Here is a 21,889-nt window from a genome sequence, read left to right on the forward strand (position 1 = left end):
AAATCATTAAGGGGCAACATGGTGAGAAGGATTCTGGAAGGATCCTTTAGATTGGGGGGAATTGGGAAGGCTTAAAAAGGAGTCCTCCTATCTTGGCCCAACGATGGCCGGGACCTCGGAGGGCAAGCCCCGGGGATGAGGTATGGGGATGGCAGGCCTCAGTTCCTGGGATGCCGTCACTTTTGGGGGTAGACACTTTAAGGAAAAGCGGAGGTGTCTGAGAGGTGTTCAGAAGTTGACCAACACTGATGTTGTCATCATTGTGCGGTAAGAGCTATTGATGGCAGGAATCAAAGGTCATCATGGCCACTAACAGTGAGGACAGAAAAAGAGGCTTGGGGCCAGGAAGTCGGGAAAGTAGACAGAGAGCCCTCTGGGCTCTGCGGGTCAATGGCTGTAGCCTCCTTCTGGCTTTGCTGTGCAGCCTGGGACCTTGTCTTCCCCCCTCAGACAATCAAACAAGGAGCTCAGAGTTCATAACTATCTGGGAATCCTGCTTAGCCAAAAACGACATCTGTCAGATGGGTTTCCCTTTTTCCCTGGAGGTTTTCGAAAGCTCTGGTTGTTCTTGAGGATCCCTTGACCCCAGGCAGACCCTTGAGCCGCACTCTTGCTGCAGGCGGTGCCCATAGAGTGTGGGATGCATGGCGGGTGACCCTCTGGAGCACTGCTCATGAGCACAAGCCTGGGCTGAGACCCAGACACCAAGGGCAGCAAGCAGTTTTCACCCCCGCACCTAAGGCGGGGCCTCTTGAGACGATAACAGAATTAGTATAAATAGAACTTGTGGGGAAGCAAAATTTTAATTCCCTTCCGTGCTGTAGAATGTAGCACTGGACGTGTGTTTCCAGAAGGAACGGGCAACTCTCTGTAAGCCTGAGCTCCTCTCCTCATCCTTGCCTGGTGGCACACACCACAGTGGCCTGTGCTGGCCTCCGTGGCGGTTCAGAGGAGGCAGAGACCAGATTTTCACACTGGGTTCACGGTCTCACCTGGCCAGCCCTGACCCGGTGTCTCCATCGCTCACAGTCTCATCTGGTCAGCAAGACCCAGTGTCTTCATCATATCGCACCCTCCCCCACACCAAATTTTTTTAAGCCAAGGAATTAGGGTCATGTCTACATGCAAAACCCAATCTGGGCACGGGCAGAGGTGCCTGGTGCCCACGGCTCTCTATCCCCTGTCCTCTGCCCGACCCTTCCCCACATGGCCTGTGTACTGAGTTACTGAAAACTTGACCTGCACCCCTCAAGCTGTTGCCCTTGGGTACTGGGACCCCTCAACATAAGGAGGGCTGGACATGCCTTGGAGTCCCACAGTCAGTGCCTAGCAGTACAGCTGTCCAGCTCCTGTGCCACAAGGCAGGACCAGCTTCAGGGTGTGCGTTATGCTTTGAGTCTCCCCTTGATCACATCTTCCATTGGATTTTTCCCCTCCCCTCTCCTGCCTCACCCACTCCCTGACTGGGGTACTTGCTCCCAAATCCTCAGCTTAGGGCCAAAGGAGGCCCCAGGAGAACAGAGCTCAGATGTTGTATCGGTCAGCTCAGCTGCTGCAACAAGGCATCACGGACTGGGAGGCCTAAACACCAGAAATCTCTCAGAGTTCCTGAGGCTGGGAAGTCCAAGATCAAGGTGCCCCCGAGGTAGGTTTCATTCTGAGGCCTCCCGGAGGTCTGGGCTTTGAGGTGGCCGCCATCTCACTGTGTGTGCACATGGCCTCTTTGTGCAGGGAGAGATACAATGAGCTCTCTGGTGTCTCTCTTAGGAGGACACAAATCCTATTGGGTCAGGGCCCCATCCTTATGCCCTCAGTTAACCTTAATTACTTCCGTAGAGGCCCTACTTCAAATATAGCCACACTGGGGGTGAGGGCTTCAAAATATGAATTTTGGGGGGACACAAGCCTAACAGAGATAAAGTAATGAATGAAATAGGAGCAATTACTGAGCACTTGCTGTGTGCCTGGCCCCTCACGTACAGCCTAAAATTCAACCCAGAGACGGAAAGAGCCATTGTGTGCCACCACAACCCATCCCAGCCAGGTAGGCAGTGCTAGTGCAAAGGATGAGGCCACTCATTTCAGAGAGAAGGGAAGCAGGAGTGGGGGTGAGGGGCCGCAGGGCACTGGCCTGTGAGCTGGCGTCTGAACGCCACCAGTCAGGGCTAAAGCCTGTGCCCAGGCATGCTGCCTGCTGCCTCCTGCCTCCTGCTCAGACAGTGTGAGGACTCTATTAGTTTCCTAAAGCCGCCGTGACCAATTGCCACAAACTGGTTGGATTACAACCACCGAGATTCATGCTGTCACACTTCTGGGGGCCAGAAGCCAAGGTGTGGTCAGGGTTGGTTCTTCTGGAGGGTCTGTGGGGTGGTGGGTTCCTTGCCTCCTCCAGCTTCTGGTGTGGCCGGCAAGCCTGTGTTGGAAGATGCATCACTCCCGTCGTCTCTGCCTCTGTCTTCACTCGGCCTCCGCCTCTGTCTCATTTTGCCTCCCCTTCTCGTCTAAGAGCACTTGTTATTGGATTTAGGGCCCATCCTAATTCCAGGATGATCTCATCTCGAGATATTTAAGTTAATTACATCTGCAAAGACTCTTTCCAGTGAAGGCCCCATTCACAGGTTCCAGGGGACATATTGTTTTGGGGGACACTATTCAACCCACTCCAGGGACGTTTCTGTCCACTAACAGGTGGACACATAGGTGTGGGCACAGTCAGCCCTACACACTGGTGTGTGCACTGTCAGCCCTACTGTACACATAGGTGTGCACACTGTCAGACCTACACACAGGTGTGTGCATTGTCAGCCCTACATCTATAGGAGTGCACGTTGTTAACCCTATATGTAGGTATGAGCACTGTCAGAACTACACACAGATGTGTGCACTGTCAGCCCTACTCTACACGTAGGTGTACACACTGTTAGCCCTACACATAGATGTGCACACTGTCAGCCCTACACATATGCATGTGCGCTGTTAGTCCTACATGCAGGTATGCACACTGTCAGCCTGCCTCCTCCCACGCAGGGCCTTGCTTCACGCTGGGCCACCCAAGCTTTCCCTCTTCCTCTCTTTTCCTTTTTCCTTCTTCTGTTTTCTGTGTTTCACATTAGGGCTTTTCTCAAATAGCTACTGATCTTTGGCGATGGAGTCACATTTTACGATGAGGACTAGAAGCCCGGCTGGAAGCTCTGTGCTGACCTGAGCTTCGTGACCAGTGAATTTCACTGAGGTCTCCAGATGTCCCCCTGTGGTCTCCCTGGATGTTAGTGGCTGAGGGGCCTTCTTCTCAGGCTGGCCTATTTTTCCGGAGAAAAATTGTTCAATGTCCCTGGAAGTATCAACCTGAGAAGGCGCCTGGGAGGGGCATGGAGGAGCCGTAGCATCCAGCACGTAACCTTCACATAGTTGCCCTATTTTTAGGCTTTGCCATGTGCCCCCCATCGCCTGTGCCTGGTGTCCTGAAGCCCAGAGCCTCCGGTCTGCTTTCCTCATGGGGTGAACTTAGGTCTTCTGCCCAGGCAGGTGGGGCGAGCTTCTGATTGTTTGAAGTGAGGACGAGATATAGGGTCTCATATCCAACCAGGGTTTTTCAGATCATAATGCTTTTAATCTCACCCAGTGGGGTGTTGGTAGGTGTTTACGTCTTGGGTTTTGTGGCACAAATAAGTTTGTTTCTTGTTGGTTTCTCCCTCTCTGGCCTTCTGATTTCATTATGGTTTTGGAAGACGACAGAAAGCAAAAGGTGAGAGGAAAAGGCAAATACACACACACACATCTCTGTACATGTATTTCTAGTTGTTGATTCTTATTTTCTCGCTGCCACGATCGTGAGGTTTTGGAAAAGGAAGCCAGTTATTTGTTGTTATGGGTCATATTCTGAGTATGAAACTTTCCTTGTTCAAATGGGCATCTCCTGAGTGGACCCCGACTGAGGGGGATGGGAGATAAGCAATGCAGTCGGTCTGTGTTTACCAGGAAGCTGGAGCAATTTCCTTATGGGTTCACCTTCTCCACGCAGGCCAGTCCTCCCTGTCATTGACCACTGGGGCTGCCGCCTTCATCCTGTCCCTCTCATGTCTCATGGTCAGTTTGTCTCTGACCTCGTCTTGTCCATCCAAGTCACCCTTCACACGAAGGCTGGAGTAGTTCTCCCGAAAGTGCAGCTCTGATGGCTTCAGTGTGGCCCTGCCCTGCCAGCCGGCACAAGGTCAACACTCCTCTCATGCTTCGTCGACTTTGTGAAGCGAGCTGTTAAGCCTCAGTCAACACCCCAGAGTGTGGCCAGTAGTGCACACGTGACATCTTTAAACATAAAGATCATGTTTCTGACCCACAGTGGCGAAAGCAAGAAAGTATAAGGAAGCACTTCCTTTAGCAATAACAACTACGCAATGGCAAAAATGACCCAGGCTCCAGAGAGGACAGCTTGACATTTTGGGTGATTTTATGGGTGTGTATGTGTGTGCGTGATGTGTTGTATGTTGTGTTGCATGTGGAGTGTGTATATGTGCGTGTGTGTGTTGTGTTGTGTGTATGTGGTGTGTTGTGTGTGGGGTGTACGTATATGTGTGTGTGTGGGGTGTGAGTCCATAGTGTGTGTACGTTGTGTTGTGTGTGTGGTGTGGTATAGGTGTGTGAATGGGGTGTCTGTCTATAGTGTGTGTGTTGTGCTGTGTGTGGGGTGTGTGCATATGAGCATATGTGTATATATGTGTGTATGGAGTGTGTGTGTTGTGTGTGGCATGTGTGTATATGTGTGTGCAGTGTGTTGTGTGTGGGTGTGTGTATTGTGTGTGGCATGTATATATGTGTGTGTGTGTGCAGTGTGTTGTGATGAGTGTATGTATTTTGCGTGGGTAGTGTGTATATATATGTTGTGTGTGTGCAGTATGTTGTGATGGGTGTGTGTATTGTGTGTGTGGTGTGTAGATATGTGTGTGTGTGTACAGTGTGTTGTGGTGGGTGTGTGTATTGTGTTGTGTGTGTGGTGTGTATATGTGTGTATGCAGCCTGCTGTGTTGGGTGTGTGTATTCTGTGTGCAGTGTGTATATGTATGTGTGTGTGTGTAGTGTGTTGTGGGTGTGTGTAGTGTGTTGTGTGTGTGGTCTGAATATATATGTGTGTGTACTGTGTGTTGTGTGTGGGTGTGTGCATTGTGTTGTGTGTGTTGTGTATATGTGTGTGCAGTGTGTTGTGTGTGGGTGTGTGTATTGTGTGTGCAATGTGTGTATGTATGTGTGTGTGCAGTGTGTTGTGGTGGGTGTGTGTATTGTGTGGGGTGTGTATGTGTGTGTAGTGTGTTGTGTGTGGGTGTGTGTATTGTGTGTGCAGTGTGTATATGTATGTGTGTGTGTGCAGTGTGTTGTGGTGGGTGTATGTATTGTGTTTGTGTTATTTATGTGTGTGTGCAGTGTGTTGTGTGTGGGTGTGTGTATTGTGTTGTGTGTATATGTATGTGCGTGTGCAGTGTGGTGTGGTGGGTGTGTGTATTGTGTGTGGTGTGTATGTGTGTGCAGTGTGTTGTGTAGGGGTGTGTGTATTGTGTGTGTGGTGTGTATATGTATGTGTGTGTGCTTAGTATGTTTGTGTGTGTGTATGTGTTTGCATGTGCAAGTGCACACACATGTGTCAAGTGGTAGGCACTCAACTTTTTGGACGTAGCACACTGTTGAGTTGCAAGGCTAACTGCTACACTTTTGGCCAGTGATGTGTGGAGTGCTGCTGTGTCCCGATGTCCTGGCTCTGACGCTGAAAGCTGGCACAGCATCTCTGATGCGATCTCGGCTCACTGCAACCTCCGTATCCCGGGTTCAAGTGATTCTCCTCCCTCAGCCTCCTGAGTAGCGGGGATTACAGGTGCATGCCACCATGCTCGGCTAATTTTTGTAATTTTAGTAGAGATGGGATTTTGCCATGTTGACCACGCTGGTCTTGAACTCCTAACCTCAGGTAATCCACCTGGCTTGGCCTCCCAAAGTGCTGGGATTACAGGCATGAGCCACCACACCCAGACCAGTAACAGGTGTTTAAAATTGCTTTTCAGGAATTAGGGGGCAGCTCTTGTCCAGTTCAAGCCAGTTGAGCCCACCAGCCCACCTGCTGGGGTGCTGGAAGAGTGACCTTTTGATATCAGAGGGCCAAGAACTCCACCCTCAGATTATGCGCCCGTGGCCATTTTCTGCACATCTTGTATGAAGAACCATGTGGTTCATTTCCACTTGTGCAGATGCCCCAATTACCTCCCTTTTCCTACCTGCCAGCCACCTTTCCCCACAATTTAGACCACTTGCTTTCTATCCCGTAAATATCCCTAAGCTCTATTTTCCTGGAGGCAGATTTGAGATTTGTTCTCCCATCTCCTCACATGGTAGCCTTGTGAATAAAATCTTTTCTCTTTTGCAAAACCCATCACCAGAGTGATTGGCTTGCTGTGCACGGGCATAACACACCTAGCCAGTAACAGGTGCAGGTCAACGTTGTTTTATAGAGAAAAAACAGATGCAGCAGGGGCAGGTGACTTGCTGGCAGTCTGCGGGTGATAGTGTTAGGATTGTTCTTGGGGTAAGGGGTTTCCGCTGAGTTAAACTTCTAGCAGCACTCCCTGAGAAAGAGTGCTTTGTAGACAAATACGTGTAAGAAATGCTGCATTGCATTGTGGGAAATTCCCAATGTATCCTGGGCACATCTCAACCTCTGAGGAGTCCTGGAACAAAGCCTTTTAGCGTCCTTGACCGTGGAGCCCTTTCATTGTAGAACATTCCAACTGGCCCGCAGAGCTCGTTTAGCCTGTTGTGCTAATATTGAACATGGCAGGGTTTCCAAGGCAGCAAGGAGACCCAACTGAGAAGGTTTGGAAACAAAAGAGATCCCTCAGGGTCTACCCGTGGTGAGTTTGGTGTAGGAGCTCGGCGGTGGGCCCCACAATGCATGCTCTTTAAAATTTTCCAGGTGACTCTGATTATCAGTCAGGTTAGAATGAGGACTCAGGTTCCACAAAGTCTAAGAGTTAAGTTTGGTTTTTCTTTTTAAGTCTGAGCTTCCCAGAGGCAAACCAAATAGAGAGGTCAGTAATGGTGCAAATCCATTTTAGGCCTACCCTGTGGGTGAACATCTTGGGAAACACGATCTCAAGAAAGACCCTGATGGAGCATGCCTTTCAAGGGTTGTAAAAGATGGCTGTAGGGAAAGTTGCATGACGACAGTGGCTTGCATTGAGTGCAACGGAAAGCATTTGCCCCAGAGGCACCTACCTGTACTGTTAAATAAGTAAGTCTTTTGTGGGGGGAGAGGGGGAGGATATGGTTTCTTCTGTGAATGTGTATTTATCCCTGGCTTGGGTGGCATCCAGGCAAATGATTATAATGCATGTCCACCTATCCCAAAAAATGTGTTCAACATAACATGGAAAAATTAAGTCATAGGAGACATATGAGATGTGTGTGAACCAATTTAAAACCACTTTAGGAAGAGCCTGAGGTCATGGATTACAACTGATCCGCAAGGTACCTTTTTGTAATGGAGAGGCAATTAGGCCTGTACAACTGGCTCCACTAAGGCGAGCCAGAGCAGGAGGAAATTCCATGTGAACTGTGGAGATCAGCTGCCTCCAATCTCATGCGATGAAGCCATTAGATAGGACAGAGGGACCTGCAAAAAATGGAGATGTCCAGCACTTGTGGAGCCTGATTGCAATGAGTGACTGTCAACAGCATCTTAGAGAGACAGTTCCTAACAAGCACCCTGGAGAGGCAGACCCTGCCGTAAATGCCCAGGAGGTGAGCCAGGTTGGCATCCTAAGGTCTTAGGAATCTTGCGGCGGTTAAGCTTGGCTACAGAAAAGAATCTGAAAATCAGTTGAATAAGTTACCTTTAAGTAACCATATCTCAGCTTCAAGTTAAGTTACAAGGTTGTTAAAAGATCTCAAAATCTTTCTTAGTTCACTGACCATTTCCTTGTGTGGAAAACTCAGGAGTTTCTTAAGAATGCTTTGCATATGTGCATTATTTTTTACCTGTCCACCCCACTACCAAGGTACCTGCAGGAGGCAGACAGAAAGGGCTAGTCTTGGAGGTCTTAAGATAAACAAATAATGTGCAAAAAGATAGTAAAGAACTTGAGCTTTGGGTTCAAGTCGACCTGGGTTTTAGTTCTGGCTCCCCCTCTGTGTGAGTTTGGAAAAGTTATTTAATACCTCAGAGCTTTGGTTTCCATATCTAAAATAATTTGGGGATAGTCGGGTATCTTCTTCATGGCTTGAAGTTGGGTATCTTCTTCAAGGGCTGGCTTTGAGAATTTAATCAGATAGCGTGTGTAAAGCATATGGCATAGTGCCTGGTAACCTTGTGCACTCAAGATAGGGTAATTCTTACCAGCAGATGCCTAGAAGTTATTTGTCTCTCTGGGCTCTGTAGCACTTTGACTTGCCTTCTTTTACCACACCTCTCTCCAACTAGAGTGAGCCTGAACTGGGAACCAGATTGTCCCTGTACACCCAGTTTTCAGCAGCACGCCGGCTCTTTGCCAAGTACTCAATGCATAGTTGTTGAATGAATCAATGAATGAATGAGCAAAAGTCAGAGCTTCTAACTAAGCTCTAAGCTCTTCACATTGCCTTGTGCTGCCTTTAGAGTTAATGCAGTGATAACAAACACTGTGAAAGCTGGAACATGATTGATTTAAACTGATTATTAAACAATTGTCTCACACTCCAATAGATAAATTCCGAAATTATTAGAGAGAGAGAGAGCTAGGGTCCACCAACACTCATCTTATCAGGAGACATCCTTGGAATCGGTCCTCTCTTGATGTCAAATGGTTTCCTGCTCAGTGCCCTGAAAACTGAGCTAGTGAATAGTATATGGATTGTCTTTTTTTTCCTGTGAAAGAAAAAGAATTATCTCTATGGGCTTTTACTTATAAAGTAGTATCAGACCCACAAAGTGAAAAGAAAAAAAAATGAAAAGGTGACTATGTTCTTGGTACAAAAGCCGGTGCTCCTGGCAGTCTTGGCTTGAGCTCTGGGTATTTTGAAGCTCCAGGAATGCCACCAGACTAGCCCACTGGACACAGCTGATTGGGAGTCCCTTATGTGGACCTCAGACTGGCTGGTTCTGAAGTCACTGCTGCCATCCGGGGTGACTCCAGATAAAGAAATTCATCTATGCAGACTCCACATCAGGAAACCAGTGGATATTCTGAGACAGTCAGCCCAGCTGCCAAGAGTAAAGCATAGCCCTGCCAGAAATCCAAATCCAATTTACTAAAGAATTTTCTTCTTTCTTCCCCCTTTTTCAAGTTATAGGTTTGGGCATCAGTCCTTGAGTTGTTGGTTTCAAGAGCAGATACACCTGATGAAATATAGATTTGTTTTACAGAATCCTCCAAAGCCAGAAGTCATCCAAAGGCCAAATAAGATTGCATGCCAGGAGTGATATCTAAAAGTGGCAAATAGAACCTTTGGTGTTCCAGTCAAAATGAAGGAAAGATGAGAAGGTAGGTTTAATATCAAGCAAATTACACCAGCTTTTCAACTTTGAGACTCACTTTTCCCCTCCTTTCTTTCTGATAGCTAGATTTGGTCTTAAAAGATTACCATAAGATTGTTAAACTGACAATTCATTCTTTTTTCCTGACAGTGCATAAAAATAGTATGGATTGCCTTATGGGTAGAAAGTTATTCTTAGAAGCTGGATCCCTGGGATAAAGATAGAGTCGTCTAGAAAGGCTGGAAAAACCAAACCATGCGGCTCGTTTTTGGTGTTAAATCCTGAAATATCTGAAATGAGGTACTGTTTTTAGGGGAGGCCAGAGGGACTTTGTGAAGATCCTTTATTGGGGAGGCCGAGCTTCCTGCTGTAGTTGTAATCTGAAAGCATTGCTTTGCTTTAAAAGACTGTCATTTCTGTAACAAGCTCTTCTCTTATATTTAGTGTCTAATTTCGGTTACTTGATCTAGCAAATGCCCATCTATTTGCATACTCAGCAGTGTTTTGTTAGGTTCTCTATGGTTAGTGTCTTATTGCATCATATTCCAAGAAAAGTTGTCCTCGGGGAGGTAGCTTCAGTACCCTTGTATCTCCAGGTTCTAGCACAGGGCCTATGCCTTTCAACATGGTAGGATTAACAGAGGCTCTTGCACCAAATAAGCAATTGAATGGATGCGGGGAGATAATGGATGTTTTTGTTAACCCCTCCCTTAATTAGGAAACATACAGACAGAATGGACCCATTTTGGTTTTAATTCAGTTCCAAGAAACTGCCCAGCCTGAGAAGATAAGGACCACTGGGGTCCGTTCTGGCTTTGAGCTCCCGATGAAGTGTGTGTCATTCCATTTTGGGAGCTGTTTCTTGGATGTCCCTGGCTGCAGAGTGGACCCCTGGACCCATCCTCAGTGGCTCTCACTATCTTGGATCTGCACTGCCAGGATCTTGCTAAGCCCAGACTTTCATTCTGGACTTCCCTGGAATGGACTTCCCAGTGTACAGACTGGTTCTGGAAGCAAGGACTGCCAGCCCCAGGAAGCTGGCTCCTCTGCCTGCCAACTGCAGCCTGCTTCTCTCTCTGGCACATTCTGGTGCAGAGATGGTGACAGGGTTTGGGAACCAGACATACCTAGATTAAAATTCTTGCTCTGCACAAGTGACTCGGCTTCTCAGATAGAGACTTGATTGTCTCTGCTAGAACGTGGACCCCATACAAGTATCTGTCTCCAAGGGTGCTCTGCAAATTCATGGAGATGGTCCTATAAACCCCTTCTACACTGCTGTGCATGGTGTACTTGTCCCATTAGCTCTGGTTACCCTGGCTCCTTGCTGGTCTGCCTTTTTTGTTTTTAGCCTTGCTCTATTGTTTGTCATTATGGTGAAAAGAGGATTGAGAACATGCCTGAGAAAGCTTTTGACACACAGGTGAATGCCTGATGCCCCTCACAGGCCCCTACATACCAGAGGGGCTGGGAGAATGGTTATCAAATGAGCCAATTGATAAGCTCAATTTCACCATTGGCAAATGTGGCAGATTTAACTTTAACCAGACAGCACATTGCATTGCAGTCTTCTTGGTTATCTTAAAGAATCCTTTCTGTGTTGCTACTCTTCAATATTTATTTTTTTATTTTCTTAATTAATTTTTATTTTTAAGTGCCAGGATACACGTGCAGGATGTGCAGGTTTGTTACATAGGTAAACGTGTGCCATGGTGGTTTGCTGCACCTGTCAACTCATCACTTAGGTAGTAAGCCCAGCATTCATTAGCTATTTATCCCGATGTTCTCCCTCCCCTCACTCCCCACCCTGACAGGCCCCAGTGTGTGTTGCTCCCCTCCCCATGTCCCTGTGTTCTCATTGTTCAGCTTCCACTTATAGGTGAGAACATGTGGGTTGTCACTCTTTTAATATAGATTTTTCAGAGGTCTTTGTTCTTACATTCCAAAGGTGAAGTTCTTTTCTATTTTAATAGTCCTCTGCGATTTCTTCCTAAAACCACACCCTGTGGTTACATGCATACTGTTTGAGGAATTCACATGTTTCTAAACATTCGTAAAAGTGGGGAAAATAAATAGCAAGTTTACAGCCCCACCTGCACTGACAACTTGCATAACCCCCTGTCTGAGTCCGGGCCTGTGTAAGTGATGGTCACGCACTGTTCCCTAAAGTCACTTAACTCAAGATTGATGGAGTAGCATGACAGCAAAGAGGTGGGGTTCCAGTTTGGTTTATCAGTCCCCGAGGGCTACCTGAAGGAGGTGGAATTCCTCTAGGACCAGAATCAGAATCTACTCCATATGCTCACCTGAACGACTTTTTGACCTGACTGTCCCTGGACACCAGTCTGTCCACTGCTTGTCCAGCAACCTCGGGGATGGCCGAGAAGAGATGGGAAGAATGGGAACCAAGTTGCTCTGGGAACACCAGGACAGGGAAGAATGTGGATCTCATTTGTGGGTTCTCCAGCCTCTACTACACTTTTCACATAAAAGGAGATGGAGGAAGGCAGTGGAAGCAACAAACGGCAGACTGAGTCCTCCTCCTCTTATGTCTTCGGGTCCTCATGCAGTGCCCAGGACACTGGAGGACCCACACACATTTGCTGAATTTAGGAAGGAATGAATGAGTCCTGTGCCCTTTGTGGTAACAAAGATACTTCACTCATTCAGACCCAGCTGATTGTTTTATGCATGTTCATGAAACTCCCATAAATTTGGCCAAGACTTACCATGTCCTTAGGGCAGACTGGGTTTTTGAAAGCAACTATCTGTGGGTTCCTTTAATGAAAACCAAAAAACATAAATCGTGCCAAGACACACAAGTGACAGCCCCGGGGAAGCAAGGCTCCTCTCTAATTACCTGCAGGAGCAGGTGGTGGTGGTGAGTGCTGAGCGTGGATAGATATGTAAACAGTGTCCATCATCACAGCAAAACCTGTGTCATCACGGTGCACCCTCCCACGTCCCAGGAGTGAAGTGTGATGAGGACATTGCTTCCAGTGGGCAATGGGAAAGCTTCCAATCCAGCCTCTGCCTGGTTCTCCCGACTCTCACCTCCACCTCCAGTTCCTGGCATGTAACTTTCAGAAGAAGAAATAAACATGAAATATTATTTTGAATGATATTTTCCCATGAGAACAAAACTCACAAGCCAAAGCTACTTTTGTTTGTGTAGCTTCACAGCTCGTGAAGGACTTTAGCTATGCTACTAAATACTCTGTATAGAATGACTCCATTAATCACGAAACCCCACTCTTCATGCTGATGTTGTAATTGATTTTTACCCACAGGAGCCAAAGCGGGCTTTGGATGTTGCTTTAGTAAGAGAAACCTCACATGATGTTTGGCTAGAGAGAGCGATTGCTGTTTTGGTCACCTGTGTATGGGTTGACCAGCTTGTTCCCCTCTGAAAACATCGTCTGGGAATACTCACTTTACCGAGATAACACTCAGACTTCAAGAGGTAAGGCCAACTTCGTAGATTTTGAAACAAAGTTGTTTTTCAAAATTCCCAAGTGACATCATAACCACTCCTTTAAAATAAAAGCTCTTACTTCTGAAATGGCAATATTTAATAAAGTTTCTCTGAATGACTTTGTCAATTAGGTTTGAGTAAATGGAAAAAAAATAGAGCACTAAGGGATTATACATGAAAAATTCACAGATCAGTAGTTGGATGGATTTCCCCTATGACATAGCTGCTGAGCTGGAATGGTGAGGACATAGAGCTATGACAGCAGGGAACCACCAGGGCGTGGAACAAGTAGGGCCCACACCCCGAGGACCCTGTGACTGGCAGCCCCAAGCTGACACTGGCTGAGCCCACAGCCAGCCTAAACAAGGAGTTAACACAGATTTTTTGGTTAATACAAGAAGAATATTGTACAAGGTAGGTTTTTATGAATCCTGTTAATTTTATTGAGAAACACATGACAGGCCACCTGGTCTCCTGGCAGCTGGAGATTTACAACAACTGGCAGTTGGCATTGGAAGGCAGAGCAGCTTTTTGCATGGTGTAAACCACAGTTCAGACCCTATGGCTGGGTTTCTAGTACTTTCTTAAAAGGGATGGTCTACCACTTGATCTAATTTGTGTGGGCTTTTCCATTGCTGGCACAAATGCAGGTATGCCAACATTTGTTTTTCCTCTATACTTAGAATTCTTTTGTGTGGCTGCTTACAAGACAATTCCTTTTGCCTTTCTTCTTGCATCTGCATGTATACTGATGGTGGAAATTTTATGGAACTTTGAAGAGTTTAAAATATTTTTGTTTTGTTCTTGGCCTAAGGTGTTCAGGAGATGACACTGCGTAGTATCACAGAGAGGACTGAATTGAGAGTTGGGGGGTCTGGGCTGAGCACCTCTGCCTGGACCCCAGAGGAAGCACATCCCAGCTTGCTTTTCTATCATATGTGTGGGGAACACAGCTCCCCATCCATGGATCTCCAGAATTCATAAGAAGAGGCCTTATGGGCATGGAGGCAAACTACCAAGTTTCCAAAAATGCATTTGTCATCAATAAAACGAGCGAAGAATTTAGTGGATGATGCAAGTGTGACTGACTATTTTTCTACAGACATGCAATTCCTTTAGGGACTCCTTTATGGAATATCTGTACCTTAGTAAGCCCCAGGAGAGAGCAAATGGCTTGTTACTGAGTTTAATTAGTCAACAGGCATCTTATCCCCCCTAAGGGATTTCTTTAAAATGTTGGAAGACAGATCCAGTGATACTTTAAAATGCCATGAAAATATCACGCCTGCAACATCTCTAGGACGGATCTCTTCAGCACATCTGGAAAGGTGTTAAAAATTTCAGAAAGCTGCTCCCTCTTCATAGGAGCACAAGGCACTTGGAGGGCGCTGTGACCTCTGTCAATGGAGAAAAGAGCTGTCATGTTAGAAAATAGCCACACACTGCAGAGCTCACACCTCAGCATCACTTGCACCCCTAAAAATGCCCACGACATTCGTTACCCAGCAACTCCAAGGCAAGCGGCCAATTATCCCCTTGAATCATTAAGTTTCTAATGACTTCAGACTGTTCCTTTGCTTGGATAAGCCTTACATTTTTCTGCCTCCAGGCTTGCTGGTCCCAGCTATCTGAGGTGCTCCCTGGCGCACACTGACCTCACTTTCCCTCGCCATCTGTATTGTATGCCGTGTCCAATATGGTAGCAAAATGCCTCCTGTGGTTATTTAAGTTTAAATTCTTTCTAAAAATTCAGTTTCCCAGTTGCACCAGCCAGGATTAAAGCGTGTCTGGGGCCGTCCCGTTGGGCAGTACAGATGATGGTGCATTTCGTTCCTTGCAGAAGGTCTAGTGGATGGTGCTGTGAAGCCCCAGCCCTGGGTTTACACAAGCAGCTCCTCACTCCCTCTGATTCCAGGCTGGAGAAAAATCACATGACTGTGTAGACTGGTGCCAATCAAGAGGGTGGATTTTCATCTGGGCAGAGCCCTTAGGCACTTGGCGACTGCACCCTTCTTCAGAAACCTCCTCCCTTCCCTGCCAGATGTCCCCAGCTCTCCTCTGGCTCCTCGAGCTCCCCCTCCAGCCCCCACCCACTAGCTCAAACCCTATCTCTGAATGCAGATGACCTTGCAGAAAGCAAGGAGGAAGGACGGGCTCGCCCTGGGCTTTCTTCCAGCATCCCCACCACAAAACTCGTCTCCCCTTCTCTTCCCAGGAAGCCTTCCCCTTCTGCCACTCCCACCCAGTCAGGCACCTTGTCCTCCCCTGTTCTGTCTAAACGTGCTGGTCAGTCTGTGTACTTGGGTACACAGGAAATTTGTTACTAATTTCCTGCTGTAACAAAGTGTCCCAAACTGGTACTTTCGAACAATAGAAATTGATTGTCTCAAAGTTCTAGAGGCTGGAAGTGCATGGTCAAGGAGCCAGCAGAGCCGTGCTCGTGCTGGAGGCACTGGGAGCATCTGTTGCAGGCCTTTCTCTGGGTGCCTGGTGTCACTGGTCATCCTTGGCGCTCCTTTGCTGGCCAAGGATGCATCGCTGTGACCCTCGTCTTTACAGGGCTTCACGCTGTGTGTCTGTCCACGCGTGGACGTCGTCTTGTAAGAACACCAGTGATCCCGATGACAGGCCACCTTCCTCCACTTTGACCTCATCTTAACTAATTACATCTGCAACAGTCCTGTTTCCAAATAAGGTCACGTTCTAGGGTACCGGAAAGTAAGACTTCAACACAGCCTTTTTTGAGGGAAGACGCAATTGAACCCACAGCTCCCCCAAATTCGTTATTCACTCTGTTCTGTGCCCTGCGGCGTGACCCTATGGCCTGCCCTCTTTGCTGTGCTCTGGTGCTTTAGCCTCGGTTAGAATTCCTGCAGGAGTTTCCAGGAGATCAGAAGGTGAGATGAGACAGCATCAGGCCATTTCTCTCCAGCCCTCCCTGCGCGGTGCTGTGGTTCTGGCAGGCAGCACCAGCATCCTGCACAGCTTCCATGAGGCACCTCTCCTTCCACAGCTCCAATTCTCACCACACGTGGGTGTCACCGTTTCCCCCTCATCCCCCAGGCTTGGATGTCTAATGACATTGTCCTTAGGTGTCTCAGGGCCCCTTCTGCTTCCCTAGGGCTGCCCACCATCCTCTCCATCACCCCCTCATTCAATTCTCTCCACAATCCCAGCTGAGTGTGCCTTTTGTTTTATGCCGGGATCTTGTTGGTGACAACGCATTCCAGCCACAGATGAGCTACTTCCCCTCTTCTGTAGCAGCGGGCTGAGGCTTCTTGTATAACACACATGCTCTTTACCAAACGCAAAGTGAAACAACATCTAAAAATCTTCCCTGGATCATTTGTCCCTTGACCCCGCCAGCACTGCTGCCTCCCCCGTTCCTGTCTTTTGTCCACGCCTCCTGGGGCACCATGCGCTCTTGCTGTGTCCACAGGCTGAACTGCCAGTCGCTCCTTCCAGCCACACGACCTGGCTTTGTCCCTGTTTCTCTGTGGAAACAGCCCTTGCTTTTTGCTCATGAGTGGCCACATCACGTACTTTTTGCATAAGTGTCTATTCCTGGTGCTCCATGGACTTGGCTACCTCTCTCCTGGGTCTCCAGCAGCGGATCCTTCTCTGTAGCCTTTGATTTCCCTTTTGTCCTCGCTCACAACTTCCTCGGTTGTCCTCCGGCGATGCATTCCTCTGCTAGGGTGGCTGTAGCCGTGTATCATGGCCAGGGTGGCTCACATAGCGGAAATGGATTTTTCTCACAGTTCTGGAGGGTGGACGTGCAAGATCAAGGAGTTGGCAGATTCAATTCCTTCTGAGCTCTTTTTCCGTGGCTTGCAGATGGCCTTCTCTCTTCTGTGTCCTCACAAGGTCTGTGTGCAGACATCCCTGGTGTCTCTCTGTGTGTCCAAATCCCCTCTTCGTATAAAGACACCAGTCAGATTGGATTAGGGACCGCCCTAACAGCCTCGTCGAAATATAAGATGAAACTTATAGAATGTCAGGGTTCTGTATCAGGCAGCCCAGGCTGCCAGAGCAAAGCGCCACAGACCAATGGCTTAAAACAAAGAAATTTATTTCTCCCAGTTCTGGAGTCTGGGAGTCCCAGCTCGAGGTTTGGTTCCTCCTGAGGCCTCTCTCCTTGTCTTGTAGTTAGGGGCCCCACCCTTGTTTCTTCATTTACCCTTATTACCTTTTCAAAGGTCCTATCTCCAAACTCAGCGACATTCTGAGATACTAGGGGTTGAGGCTTCAACATATGAATTTTGGGGGTGGGGGCACAATTCCGCCCATAAAGTGTCCTTAACATGTGTTGGGCCTCTATGGGCCAGGCAGCTCCCTGCTTGGCACGTCCAGTCCAGATCTCTTGTCTGAGACCTGATGCCTGTTCCCATCTGCTCTCTGGACAGCTTCATGGCAACTTCTCAGGAGCTCAGGCAAACTGGCCTGCTCACACCCGCCACCTTTTCTCCAGCTGCCCCCACGCATTCTCCTGTCTTCCCACCATATGAACGGGCTCCATCATTTTCTGTTACCCAAGCCAGAAACCTGGGGGCCTGGGAGTCCTCCTCCCTCTCTGTTCTGCTAGTCCAGCTCATCCCCAGGGGCTCACAGATGGTGTTTTGTCCATGTGTCACCCCCCCTTTGGCTTAGGGCTCACTGTGTTCACCTTCCTGCTGTCCCTGTGCCCTCCAGATTCACCCTCCTCCACAATGCCACCAGAGTGGCTTTTCCAAAAGGCAGATTTGAACATCTTACATCTAGATTTCAATTCCTCAAGGATGTCTCTTCATTTTCAGGAACAAGTTCAAACTTCGTTGTAGTCTTTCTGCAACTACCTTTGCTGAGAAGACGTGTTCTCCTCCCTCTCTGCCACGTGCCTGCTCACAGGACAGTTACTGGTTGGCTTGCTCCTTTTTGGTGAGACCCCATTCCCCCTAAGGGCTTCCACTGTGCTCTTGAACCTGTGCTCTCTGGGATCTCCAACAGGTTTAACCAGTGTCCGATGTAGTCAGTTCTCAGCAGACGTTTGATAAATGCATGAACCTGCTTTGCCCGGACAGGTAGGACCTTCCAGCCTCACCCCAGATCCACTGGTCCTCAGCCTGATCATGGACATTGGATGGCATCCCCGTCTGCCTCCTGCCAATGGAGTGGAGACACTCCTCTTGGACCCTGCTTCCTGCGCTGGCTGGAGAAGGAGGACCAATAGCCCTGGCACCAAGGGCACCTTTTCTGAGACTGGCTTTCCTGACACAAGGGGCACTGCTCTGCTTTTGTGTCTGCACCCTTTGGAGATGGCCTCTGACCATCCCTGTCCCTGGGCTTCTGGGGTGGTGCCTGGCCAGGCTTAGCACAGTGTCCCGTGTAAAGCCCAGACCCATAGCAGTCCCCTTCCTGGCAAGAGTGAGGTCTGCTCTTTTGCCCTTGACTGAACCTCCCTAAACATATCCTAGAGTCCCTCTCAGGGAGCACCTGGGGCTCTGTCTTCACTTATTCATGTATTTTTAGGCGCTGCAGCACGCACCCCACAACACGGTCAGCACAACCTCGTCTGTTGGCCCTGTGGGACTCATGGCCTGGACCCATTGTCTGCTCACTTTCTCGGAATGTGGCCTCAGGCCCTGGCTTCCTGGGCCCTTTTCTAAAGAGGACCCTTCCTTCATCCCTCTAAGATCTTCCCCTCACCCTCCATGGCTTTGGGCTGTCTTATCAGCTGGGGCCCCCATAACAAAGAACCACAGACCAAGGGTTAAGCAACAGGCATTCATTTTCTCACGGCTCTGGAGGCTGGAAGTGCATGACCAAGGTGCTAGCAAATGTGGTTTCTGGTGGTGTTCTCTTCCGGGTGTGTAGACAGCTGCCTTCTCTCTGTGTCCTCACATAGCCTTTCTGCTGTGTGTGTGTGTGTATGTGTGTGTGTGTGTGTGTGGAGCAGGGTGGACTTGTAGGTTCCTTCCTCTTCCTCTAGGGACACCAGTTCCAAGGACCCCACCTTTAGGACCTCATTTGACCTTAATTACTTCCCTAATGACTCCATCTCTAAGACACCTTCACACTGGGGTTTAGAGCTTTAACACGTGAATCTTGGGAGGACACAATTCAGTCCATAGCAGGGATGGGGTGCTCAGGGACTGTGGAGGGGGCATCCCAGGGTGGTGTGCTGGGCGGGGACTCAGCTCTGCCACTTCTTGGCTGTGTGACCTCAGCCAAGCCCATGGACCTGCCTGACCTGCTGAACGGCGTGCTCCAGCCTCCTGGGGCTGGGGTAGTGAGAGATACAGACAGGCTTTACAGCGAGCAGCAAAGCGTCTTTCCCACGTGAAGAATGGGAGCATAGGCCACTTCATTTGTGAAAAAGAACTTTGATGACAACATGGTGGAAATGGGGTGAAATCACCAGAAAAACAGATTTGTTGCTGCAATAACATTTCTTTCAAGAACACTTTGTCCCTAGAGGTAGAGCCTGGTTGTTGACATTCAAATATCTTCACATTTCTGAACATGGTTCTTTTTCTCCTGTGTGACTAGAAGCTTAATAACATTACTGTCTAATGAATACCAGATGAGAGACCTAGAATGCCAGGGCTGCAGGCCGGTCCTAGATGCTCTTTGGTGTGTTCGTCTCACATGGTACCTGACCTGACATTTCTGCAAGCTAAACAGGAGATAAAAATCCCAGGCTTTAACCATTTCTTTAAAAGCTCATAGGCTTCATGAATAGGTGTCACTGCTGTTGCTAGTCCTTACAATCATTTACCAAGTCTTCTAGCAGAAACGGTAGGCCTCCAAGAAGCTAACCCACATGGAGGGGCTATGCCATATCTGTAGGCTGGTTTGTTTTACATTTTCCTTTCTGGAATAATCTCAAAAGATGCAAAAACCTCCCTTTCTTATCGAGTCCTGTTAGAAGAATGTCAGGTCTGCAATGCATAATCTGTCATGTTGTAATAGTTTTATGTATAGTGTGTGATATAACATCCTATCATCCAGAATGGTGTGAGACCGTTGAACAGGTAGGACCTTCCAGCTCATCTGGAAGACCCAGTCAAAAGATTGCAAAGTGTGGCTAAGGTCAAGCATAAAATGATCTGGCTAATAGAAATTACAGAAATGAATGGAATTTCAAAACTATGGTAGCTGCCTGAAATTTTACAGAGGATTCCAGGCTGGATCCTGGGCTGGGCTCAATTTTAAGGGAGCAGATCCCATGGAGGGGAGCCTCAGTTTCCTTGTCCGTCAGTAAGGTAGATTGTATCAGCTCAATGGAGCTATAAGATTTTTGAGATACGTAATCTTTTCTTTGGGTGCAATTAGACGCAGATAAAAGTTGAAGAACCCTGAGGCACTGCACTAGCCATGGTGTAAAAACATTGAACCAGCTCATATGGAAGACCCAGTCAAGTCACCAGCATCTGCATTTGTGCTTGTTAAAGTTCGTGGCTCAGGAGGCCTACCTTCTGATTAAGTGTTCTCATGTAAAATCACCCAAATACTCCCTATTAATTTTATTTTGATATATGGATGAATAATAAAAGATTATATCTCCATGTCATTTAGTTGAATTCGTTGATTCATTGAAATAATAATGCAGGCAATGGTTAATGAGTCAATAACGCTGTGACAAATGGCATCTTCAAGGACATTGGCAATCCACCTTCTGCTCCCCATGCTCTTCCTCAACATGGCTTTGTCACCCCTCCAATAAGTAGAGGCCTTGTCCCTTCAGCCACCGTCAGTGGGAGTCCTTGTCAGTTCTTTTTCATGTCTTTTCAAGCACTGCAGCATGCACCCATGGTGACACCAATACGTTCCAACCCAGCTACAGAATTTCCCTTCTTCTTTTGTAAGATAATTCAACAGGAAGTCGTAAGGATGGAAGGGGGATGGAGTCCATAGGCCCAAACCATCTCCTTAAAATGCAAGACTCAGCTGAGTTACAGCTGATCCCCACCACTCAAATCACCTATTTACCTTCTCACTTTTGCTTGGTCCTTTTGTTTTTGTTTGTTTGTTTGTTTGTTTGGTTTTTTTTTTTTGAGATGGAGTCTCGCTCTGTCGCCCAGGCTGGAGTGCAGTGGCGCAATCTCGGCTCACTGCAAGCTCTGCCTCCTGAGTTCACGCCATTCTCCTGCCTCAGCCTCCCAAGTAGCTGGGACTACAGGCGCCTGCCACCACACCCGGCTAATTTTTTGTATTTTTAGTAGAGACGGGGTTTCACAACATTAGCCAGGATGGTCTCGATCTCCTGATCTCGTGATCCGCCTGCCTCGGCCTCCCAAAGTGCTGGGATTACAGGCATGAGCCACTGCGCCCAGCCTGTTTTTGTTTTCAAATCAGGTTATTGTATATATTTTTAAACCACATTGGATATATTGCAGCAGAGACGGGGAATTAAACAAATAATGAATGACGAAATCAAAATTGTCCCCCATTTTCGTAGGACTAAATTTTCAAAATAAAACAAGGTTTTTAAATGACAGCTCCTCGGTGAAATATCACTAAACGAGAGAGGCCTTGGAAGCAGGTGGGAAAGGCCTGTGATATGGCAGGCGATGTGGAGATGCTGATGTTGAAGAGACTTGGATATTGAGTTGTGCTGTTCTGATCGCCAACAGACCCTACAGAGCGGTGGCCTCGAGGGAAACAGCCTCAACTCACTGGGTTCTTCTCCTGTGGGGAGGGCTGTCATCAGTCATCGCTCATGGTTGCGGCCACCTTGCAAGGCAGGGCCCCTGAGATCTCTCATTCAACAAGGCAGGCGGGTGAGGCCGGGGCCCCACAGCATGGGTCTCCTCCATCCCTAGGCCTTGTTTTCTTTATGATAGAGTAGGATGGATTTTCTTTTTGATGTCGCATGGTAGGAATTAGAAAGAGATGGCTTGTGACTGGCTGATGAAGATAAAGAAATACAGAGTCCTTATTCA

The 21,889-nt window shown here is 47.9% G+C and overlaps 1 protein-coding gene across 1 annotated transcript; it reads left to right on the plus strand.

The window, feature by feature from the left end:
- Positions 1-148: 148 nt before the first annotated feature.
- LOC129031631 (uncharacterized) lies at positions 149-20,511 on the plus strand. The gene is made up of 5 exons (XM_054478142.2): positions 149-267; positions 1,768-1,867; positions 13,258-13,379; positions 17,762-17,882; positions 18,026-20,511. The coding sequence occupies exons 1-5, from the start codon at positions 149-151 to the stop codon at positions 18,314-18,316; spliced, it is 753 nt and encodes a 250-aa protein (XP_054334117.1). The 3' UTR covers positions 18,317-20,511.
- The last annotated feature ends 1,378 nt before the right edge of the window (positions 20,512-21,889 follow it).

The sequence above is a fragment of the Pongo pygmaeus genome, chromosome 11 (assembly GCF_028885625.2).
Source record: "Pongo pygmaeus isolate AG05252 chromosome 11, NHGRI_mPonPyg2-v2.0_pri, whole genome shotgun sequence".
In the NCBI taxonomy this organism is placed as follows: Eukaryota; Metazoa; Chordata; class Mammalia; order Primates; family Hominidae; genus Pongo; species Pongo pygmaeus.